This window comes from Sinocyclocheilus anshuiensis, unplaced genomic scaffold (genome assembly GCF_001515605.1).
Source record: "Sinocyclocheilus anshuiensis isolate Anshui unplaced genomic scaffold, SAMN03320099.WGS_v1.1 scaffold1421, whole genome shotgun sequence".
Classification (NCBI taxonomy): Eukaryota; Metazoa; Chordata; class Actinopteri; order Cypriniformes; family Cyprinidae; genus Sinocyclocheilus; species Sinocyclocheilus anshuiensis.
This window is the reverse complement of record NW_015548279.1, coordinates 46003-56236: the sequence shown is the minus strand read 5'-3', so window position 1 is coordinate 56236 and position 10234 is coordinate 46003. Positions and strand designations below refer to the sequence as shown.

At 37.3% G+C, this 10234-nt stretch overlaps 1 protein-coding gene across 1 annotated transcript in view; it reads right to left on the bottom strand.

The window, feature by feature from the left end:
• atm (ATM serine/threonine kinase) overlaps positions 1–10234 on the bottom strand; it is a 55708-nt gene that overhangs the window by 8907 nt on the left and 36567 nt on the right. The window contains exons 40-45 of the mRNA XM_016443396.1: positions 3894–4128; positions 3511–3684; positions 3281–3400; positions 1979–2196; positions 1651–1858; positions 323–451 (exon numbers count right to left, since the gene is read on the bottom strand). Of these exons, the coding sequence (XP_016298882.1) occupies positions 323–451; positions 1651–1858; positions 1979–2196; positions 3281–3400; positions 3511–3684; positions 3894–4128 (1084 nt within the window). The remainder of the gene's footprint in view (positions 1–322; positions 452–1650; positions 1859–1978; positions 2197–3280; positions 3401–3510; positions 3685–3893; positions 4129–10234) is intronic.

Here is a 10234-nt window from a genome sequence, read left to right as displayed (position 1 = left end):
GCCATGCCTTTGTCCATATAAGGGATTTCCTGGAGGGTCATGAGTTCCGCTACTTTTTCTGAGCGAGGGCGCCCTCTGGCGTCCAGTATGAATGAAACAGACATCATGTGTTTATATTGCTAATGGCCAATCCAACATTTTTGGAGGATTTTTATTTATTTATTTTTTTTAATAAGTATCGGTTCAGGCACCATTTAGGCGCCGGAACCGTTTTAAAAGTATCGATTTGGCACCAGTATTGAAAAAAAAAAAAAAAACGATTACCAACCCTACTTGTGAGGTTAAAATTCAGAACAAAAACAAAGGAGGAGATGAACGTTACCTCATTTAGAACGTGATGGAATCCCACGTCCTGTGAGGTCACGGAGCTGGACACTTTGGTGCCCATTCGAGCCGCTAACTGATACATCAGGGGCAGGAACTTATATGATGGGATTTTCTTTACAACACGCTAATATGAACACACACAAATTATAACACAGAATTGAAAGCTGTGTGACCCAAAAAAGTGCACAGTGCAATCCATAGGTGACTCTAGTCAACTGCAATTTCTCAAACTCACCATGAAATCAAAAGGTTATGTATTTATTTTTTCAAATGTGCCCTCGTAATCTTTCATTGAAAACATAAATGCTATAACATCTCTTCTGTGATGACGTGTATCGGGTAATACGTTTATTGGACAATAACAAGCAACTTTTACGTGACTATTCATTCCATTTTTTAGAAAAAATGTTCAAATGTATCTAATATGATACATCAGGCTTTTGATGAACATTTATTTGTACATCTCACAGTCATCATTGTATTATTATTTCTTGTATATTTTTCCCACCACAATAAAAACTACAGAGCTTCGATCATAAAATTAAATATCGTTTAAATATCTTCCTACCAAGACAATATTATTGGGAGATATACAGTGGTGTGAAAAAGTGTTGGCCCCTTCCTGATTTCTTATTTACAGGTGTGGCAGTAATCAGGCCTGGGTGTGGCTAGAGAAATTGAACTCAGGTGTGATAAACCAGTTTTAACAGGGGCAAACACTTCTTCACACAGGGCCATGTAGTTTTGGATGTTGTTTTCCCTTAATAATAAAAACCTTCATTTAAAAACTGCATGTTGTGTTCACTTGTGTTATCTTTGACTAATATTAAAATTTGTTTGATGATCTGAAACATTAAAGTGTGACAAACATGCAAAAAAATAAGAAATCAGGAAGGGGGGCCAACACTTTTTCACACCACTGTAGAGTGATATTTAAATGCATTTTATGTAGATGGTCTGTTGTACCATTATAAAACTGATTCACATTACAAGCTATTAGAATTTCATATTATTTTTGGCCATTTTAATATCAGCAACTGCATCAAAGTGCATATTTTGTTCGTTTTGGGCCTCTGAATAGCACTGAGGTTTTTTTCTTCTCCTTGAGTATAAGCTCCATATTCTCTTATATGAGTCACAAAAGCCTGATAAATCAAATATGATACTCAAAATAAGCACAAATGCAATTTTTTTTTTTTTAAATCTAAAATTCAATACATTTAAATTTTCTGATTTCATGTCAGGCTTTACAGGCTTAAGTAACAAAATAGTAAGAAACTGCAACACAATGGCTTTTTTTGTACATGGGAGATGCTGTTATACCTTCATCATTTCATTTACTGCTTTGACATCAGCATTCTCCAGCCAGAGGGAGGCCAGTCTGAAGACCCAGGTGTCATGTTCCTCTCCCAGTTCCAGGCACTGAATGTAGTTCTCCACAGCTTTGAGGAGGAAGCGGTTGCGGTCGGCCTGCAGGTTAGCCAGTGCCTTGACATCCAGCTCTAGTTCCCTCTGAACTTTCACTGTGTATCTGCACATGAACAAAAGAAACATGTATTTTTCATAATATATTATATATACATCATATAGTATTTGTATCTCTGTAACTGGAGAGCAAAAGATTCCTAAGACAGATACGTTTCATGCTGACCTGTTGTTGCTGACCTTCCTCTCCCGCATCAGGTCAACTTCCTCCTTGGCCTTTTCCAGAAGAGCGTGCTTGTTCTCAAACTCCGATGACTTCATGTAGTTTTCGATGCTCTGATACTGTGCATCAGAGAAACGGGCAAGCGAAAAGAAAGCCTGGGTCTTCTGGCTCTGAAGTTTAGCATTTGAATCGCCACAGTGGTCCTCAATGACCTCCACAGCCTGTCCAACAACAACAGATCATTAACCCAAACACAAAGACCATGACCATGCCTCTTTGATATAGGGCTGCATTTTTCATTTTCAAAATTGTGATTGTGGTTTAAATGTGATTTTAAAAAATCTAGGTTTGCTGTGCTTGTTTGTAGGACTGCTTAATTTGACCAAAATTGTGAAATTATATATTAATATGGATATAAATTAAATTAATTATTAATTATTATTATTATTATTGTTGTTATTATTAAAAAAATATAAAATCAGAACTATTAATATTATATTTATCAATAAATATTATATTAAATTAAATTGAAATGGAAAATAAAATAAGAAATATTACAATTTAAGAAAAATAATATAATAATAATGATTTTTATTTTACATTATATATATATATATGTACTTGTATATTTTTTTTAGTTATATATGTCACCCTGGAGCACAAAACCAGTCATAAGTAGCACGGTTATATTTGTAGCAATAGCCAACAATACATTGTATGGGTCAAAATTATTATGCCAAAAGTCATTAGGATATTAAAGGGGTCATATGATGCTATTTTAAAGATCATTACATTGTGTATTTGGTGTAACAGAATATGTTGACATGCTTTAATGTTCAAAAACACATTATTTTTCAAATTACATTATTGTTGCTCCTCTCTGCCCTGCTGTTCTGAAATGCTTTAATTTTTACAAAGCTCATCGTTTTGAAAAGCGAGGTGTGCTCTAATTGGTGATGTATAAATCTCAATTTCAAAAAATGTACCCTTATGACTGGTTTTGTGGTCCAGGGTCACATATAACTTTTAGGGATCCCTTAAATCTTCACTTTTGTTGATAATTAAATCACAGCTTTTTGGATTTAGAGATTAACCATATTAGCCACATCAACTAATTCTGCAGCGGCCCTATTTTGATATTTACCACTGTACAGAATTATGATGATATTCATACAGAATATGCTTTATAACATGATAAATGCAATGACACTAGAAAGGAAACTTCAGAAATAAAGACTATTTATATGTCACTGAAATCCTTTTATTTCCTTGTATAATGCCTTGCAGAATATGTGAGCGCTTTACCCTCTCCAGATATTTCTCCAGTATGACAGCAGGGCTCTCCAGACAGGATTCAGCCAGCCAGCTTCCACACAGTCTCAAGCACTCCGAATACACCGGCACCACAGCAGGGTTCACACACACCTGCTCACACAAAGAATTATTCAGCAGATACGCGAGAATTTGGAACACCTGCCATTATGTACACCTGTGAAATGGACTATGGATGCCACCTTAACCACACTTCAACTCACCAGATCCTCTAGTTTATGGATCATCTGTTTGAGCAACCCCAGAGCCAGCGCGTGCTCCTTCTTCACCCAGAACACCTGTGCCTCCTCCAGCTGCCAGGCCCATGAGCTGCTGCCGCCACCACCGCCAGCTACCAGGCTGTGCCGCTTCATGTGGAAAACTGCCCGCTCTGCCAGCTAGAAGAATGTATGCAGAAAATAAATGGCTTTGCATTATATAATGAAATACCGAAAAAGGGGGTTTTATTTCATGACATATACCACAAAAACCTCTTTCAAGCTAAATAAGTCTGTTAGGTCTTAAAGCAGTCATGAAATGGAAAATAAGAATGTCCTTGATATTTTCACCTATAAGAGGTCAGACACGCATACAAACATAGAGAGACCTGCGTGTTGCCTGCAGAACGAGCCAGCTTGCACAGCTCCATCAGGTGGGAGGAATAGGAAGAAATCAGGTAGTTCTTCCGGTCTGGATCTGTCTCTGAGGAAATCAATGTTTCCTGTATGGAGGAGCGCAGGGCTAAGACGGGCTCGACCAGGCTGAAATCACTGTCAGTTAAGAGATCTGAGTGCTGTTGCCACTTCCTGTACACTTCATTAAGGCTGGAGTCAGTTACAGGCCTGTCAAGAACAGAAACATAATATTATTAATGTGTAGGTCTATGATATTACACTAACTTATTGTGTCTTGTTCTATAATAATAATAATAATAATAAAACATTTAAAAAGGAATTCATAAGAACAATAAAATAAACAATTTTAATTAAAGGGTAATTGAGCCATTTGTTTTTTGATGTAACAGCTATTTATGTGTGATAACACGTTATTTGGGGAAAAGTAAGGGGCAATGCACTTCCAGATCTTACAAAAGCCTTTAAGTTCTAGCATGAAAAAATGAGTTTGCTTTAAATTTGTAAGAACTTGGCACCAGCTTTGTAAAACTAATTTCTAAAGTTTTTTTATATCTATATAATAGCTAAAGCTATTTGTTAGCATTTCCATTGATCTCAATAAAAGTAGCTAGGCTGACTCAGGTCCAGTGTTATTTTAGTATAATTGATACACTATTAGAGTGTTTGTTAATATTTTTAATTAGATATTATTTTTATATTTTGTTTTAATTTTAATTTTAAAGTTTTAGTAATTTTGTTGTGTATTTTTGTCATTTTTATGAGGTGTTTTTTATGTCTATAGTTTTTATTAAGTTCAGGTTTATGTAGTTTTAGTTATTTTAGTACTTAAACTAAACAAATGTGTGAATGTTGCCTTGCAACTAGCTGAAATATAATAAGCATATTTCCATGCCATTAAACTAGCATCCATCCTGAGCTATGTCATCAGAACACAAATATATTATTATATTTGGACCCTCCGCTTTCTCTGTTACTCCTAAACTAAATTTGGGTGGGCTGTCCTCGGCCGTGGAACCGGGGGTAAAAAATTTGGGTGTTGTGTTTAGGCAGATTAATTATGTGGTGAAATCTCGCTTTTTCCAGCTTCGACTTTTATCGAAAGTAAAGACTTTTCTTTCTTTCAAAAATTTTGAAAAAGTAATCCCTGCCTTTATTTCTTCAAGGTTGGACTACTGCAATTCTCTTTACTTTGGGATTAGTCATTCAGCTATGTCCCGATTACAATTAGATTACAAAATGCGGCAGCGAGACTTTTAACGGGTGGTTGCCGGTGCACTACAGAGTGGATTTAAAATTTTTACTTTTTGTTTATAAATCATTAAATGGTATGGCTCTATGAAGGTATTTTTGGTGCGAAACAACTGAGCGTCTGTGGCAGCGGAATTTGTAGTTGTAGAGAATAGCCACACATGGCTATCAGTAAATTTGAAGTCACAGACAAAAGTTGCAAACTTGTGGATTTTTTTTTCTCTCCCACAAACACAACACAACAGTTACACCTTCTCGAATCCTTCATTGCAGGTGCACAAATCCTATTCTACGAATCACAAATCAAGAAACTCGTACGCTCACGTTTTGCTACTATCGCTGCAGTGAATATGGGGCAAAACACATTCACACACCTGCATCAAAAATGTGAAGTCACGGATGAATTTTGTACATCCGCAAATCAGTATGTGAATTCTTGCAATGAGATTCGCACACTTGTAGAATGTTTTCTTACATATATATTTTATTTTCTTGGATGCTTTTTCTAGCACAAACACAAGTGCATAACGACAACGGCGTGAATATGCGGCTACGAGTCTCAAACCTGTTTTTTGCTTGCAAATGACAAGTTTCGCGCACTCTCCCTTTCTTCTGCACCGCCTATCTGTGTGAAATATGGTGCAAAAGTGATTTGTGCATCTGTAGAGGCAACGGCGGGCACTCTTCAGAGATCAAGAGAATTTTGGCCAATCAGAAGAGCTACACTGTATTCGGTTTTTGTTATTCTTTATAGTTCTTCGTTTTTTTTATGTTCAAGTTTGTAGATCTTATATTCTGCAACGTCGGGGGGGTATTTTGGAGCCATCGTGACGGTGATTACATCAGCTGGTAAGTTAAGTTATACAGTTATCCGGAATTAATCAGGGAAGCATAATAATTCTACACTGCCTTTTTATCGCAGGTTATGTCAGACATGCGTTGCATAACAGCGAGCTAACGTGAAAATAGTAAAGAAAAATGAATTAAGAAACGCCGCTGTTATGTACATCTTTTGTGTTTTATTTTCAGGTTGTGGTCTATTGGTCATGTCATCTGCAACAGAGGTGTATTGGAGTCTTTTCTTGTGATTGCATCGTAGAGATGGTAAAAACAGGTGAGTAAGGTGCCATCAACTACTACATTAGCTGAGTTAGCCACTGGCTGCTGCTCTTCACTAACCCACAGAATGGGTTGTGGAGGAATGGACTAGCAATATATAGGAAGTTTGGCTAACAAATATTATGAATGTTGTTTATTTTAATTTCTGTTACTGTACGGTATTTTTTTTTCTGACCATAAAGTGTAATAACACTAACAGGCTGTTGTGACTCTGTCTGTTACAGGAGATTTCTCCGAGCAAAAACACGGATGCTGACTATTAGTGCTGTGTTCGATACGACGATGTATCGTCACAGAGATTTGACGATACGAGTATCGATACAGCTGTCTCTGTATCGATATTATGGCACGTGTGCAGCAGTGGACTTAATTTGAATACAAGAACACCGTATAAAATGGAGTAGAAAAGTGCGAGGTTTCTAAAAAATAGTGAATAGAGCATAATATATAGGCTACAACAAGGTTTAATCTGGCCGCAGAGGAACACAGCCGGGGTTGCCTGATATAAAGAGACGTAATCCCCAAAACAGAGCTTCACACTTGCGCAATACGGAAATATCGGCTAAGTGTGTTACTTGTTTTTGTCAACCTGGCAACCATCTGCATGCGCTCTCTCTCCACTGTGGATAAAGCGCTGGCTTTCTGAAAACACTGGTAAGCTTGCAGTTTAGTGATCTCCACTTCAATATTCTATTCTCAGAAAAGTGTAATTCATCAAGTGTTCATTTATGAGAGAGAGAGAGAGAGAGAGAGAGAGAGAGAAAGAGAGAGAGGCTATGTATGTATGAATTACCACCGTTTTGCCGCGTTTCTCTATTAACAGTGAAGCTGTGGCTTTAATTCCTTTTGATGTTACCAGCTCCTTGTTGAGAAAGATGATGTAGCTCTTGAGCCATTAATATTTATAAAATTGATTTATTGATCAAATTGCGGGGCAGCGCTGAGAAGTTTGTGTTGCTGAATGTCTGTGTGTGCGCGAAGCGTGATCTGTGTGACTAAACGTGTGCGCGTGAGATACAGTGAAGACAGCGCATTAGTTTAGAACTTTTCTAACTTTTATTTTTTAAATGTAGAAAGTGTGTTAATTTGTGCAATGATAACCTACCAGCAATGTAAAGATGAATTTAATATATTAGTATGAGTAAATTACAATATAAATGTATTAGAACGAGTACATTATTTATGGGCTTAAAAACAAGATGCAAACAATCAGAATATTGCACATGGTGGGGAGTGCCCAATGTAAACATATGCCATTACCTATATTGTGCTGTGGTACAGTTATGGAGGCCCTTCATAATGCAGAGGTCACCTGCCTGCTCTGCCAATAGTTAGAAATGGCACTATAGTATGCAGTGTTTAATAAACAGCTGTTTTACTAAATTCTGCTGAGGTGAAATTCAGTGCAGTCCCGTATCGTGGCCTCTGTATCGTGATATGTATCGTATCGTGACTTTGCTGGTGATACACAGCCCTACTGACTATGAGGGGCAGAATCATCATATGGCCAGCTGTCACCTGTCAATTGTATTGAAATTAGGTAACCCAAAATACACCTGATTTTACATTATATTTACATTCATGCATTTGCCAGATGCTTTAATCCAAAGCAACTTGTGCTGCGTTAGTTACACATTTTATTGAATTAAGTTACCCAAACAGTATTGTCAAGTACTTCTTTTGTTTTTTGTTTTCTAGTTCGTGGTCTGGATCATGTCATCTGCAATACATTCCAGTTGGAGACTTTTCTTGTGATTGCCAACGTAACGGTGATAACATCAACTGGTAAGTTAGCCGAAGTAAACTAGTTATAGGCTGTTGTTTTTTAATCATTATCCATTCCCTGGAAATCAACTCCATTATTTCAGCAATATAGCACTAAGCTCTCAATGGCAAATGCAGAAACGTTAATTCATTCGTTCATGACCACAAGGTTAGATTATTGTAATGATTTATTGGGTGGTTGTTCTGCACGCTTAATAAACAAACTCCAGCTGGTCCAAAATGCAGCAGCTAGAGTTCTTACTAGAACCAAGAAGTATGACCATATTAGCCCGGTTCTGTCAACACTGCACTGGCTCCCTATTAAAGACAAACGCTAATGAGTTATTGTGATTTTTATGGGGTTGTAAAAAAATATGCTATACAGTGTTGTACCACAATTGGATTGTTTTATACAGGTAAAAAATGAAAATAAACTGAACAGTACTAATACTGACAATACAGTAATAATACATCCAGCTACTGTAAAATTTACAGCAATCTCTTTACAGTGTAGTTTAGGTGCCTATCAGTTGGCACCCGAACGAGCAGGGCGAAAAATAAAATAATAATAAAAAAGTTTGCGAGCTGCGAGCATCTTCCAGAGCTGACAGCAGCAAATACCAATAAAGGTACATTTTCTTTCTTTTTCTGAAATCACTCACTGTTATACTGTACATTTGTTAATAATTTAAATATATTAGCTCCAGAAGATGCTCGCGCAGCTCGTTTTTTTTTCTCTCCCTGCTGATAGGCGCCCAAACTAGCTCCTCTTGATTGGCCAAAATTCTCTTGATGTCTGAACAGTGCCCGCCGTTGCCTCTTCAGATGCACAAATCACTTTTGCTCCACATTTCACACATATATGAGGTGCACAAGGGAGAGTGCGCAAAACTTGTCATTTGCTGTTCAACTACAAATTCCGCTGTCACAGACGCTCAGTTGTTTTGCACCAAAAATACCTTCATATGGCTCCATCTTACCTTTCTGTCCTACTGACTGAGCACCATTCAAACTGATCACTCAGGTATTCAAATCAGAGACTCTTGTCGATTCCCAAATCAAGGTTGAAATGTAGGGGTGACCGTGCTTTTTCTGTAGCTGCCCCCAGACTTTGGAATGATCTCGATTAGACTGGCATCATCTTTGTCTGTTTTTAAATCCAAGTTAAAAACTTTTCTGTTTGATAAAGCATTTAATACTTGAAGCATTTTCTATTGTATATTACTGTTTTTATTATGTTGAAGCACTTTTTCTTTTATGGTACTCTTGTACAATTTCAATTTTAAGTTTCTGTCTTCTTGTTTTATTCTTGTTTTTTGTGGTTTTAGTTATTGTAAAGCATATTGGTCAATGTGGGTTGTTTTTAATCGTGCTATATAAATAAATTGTCATTGTCAAATATTTTAAGTGACTATCAATGAGAATGATGCTGTTTGTACCCCATATAGTGTAGTGTAGTTACAATATTTACAAGCAGGGCAATTCTAACCAGCAAAGAATTGACCGCGACTTGATACAGAAACTACACTTTTAAGTAGAGGTCGACCGATGTATCGGTTTTGCCGATTAATCGGCACCGATAGTTGATTGCTGGAACTATCGGTTATCGACAAAAATCCATGCCGATAGTTTTCCGGGTTGCGTCCATTGCTGGAGCGGCTGAGAAGGGTTTGCTGTCATTACACAGTGCGAGAGCGGCCTCTAGTGGTTGAAATCACTGACAGCACATGCTATTTGTTTAGACACGTGATACTGCACGCTGAACAGAGCGGGAAACTTCAGACGCGGATTTAAATGCAGCCGACAGAAAATCCTGCCGCGCCACAGAGCGCCATTCACATAGTTTTCCTTTAAATTACATTATATTGGTCCCGAATCGTTGTTAATGTACATAATGAATTGTGTATTGTGCATTTTCAGCAAAACGTTTGTCTTTCTGTGGCTCTAATAAAGTCTGTGTGCTTCATTTATAGAGCTATAATATAGGTCGCGCTTTCTCTTTCCGTTTGCTCCGTTTTTTAAACACCGAACTTCAAACTCATCCATGCCAAATTGTTCATTCTTGAAGTAAACTTGTGTCCATTTGGTGATTAAATAAACTGTTTTAGACAGCTGCTCGAGTTGAACGCGTCGCGTCCGGAGTGTGTGTGATACCGGTGAGTTCTCCTAGACTCAGCGCTGC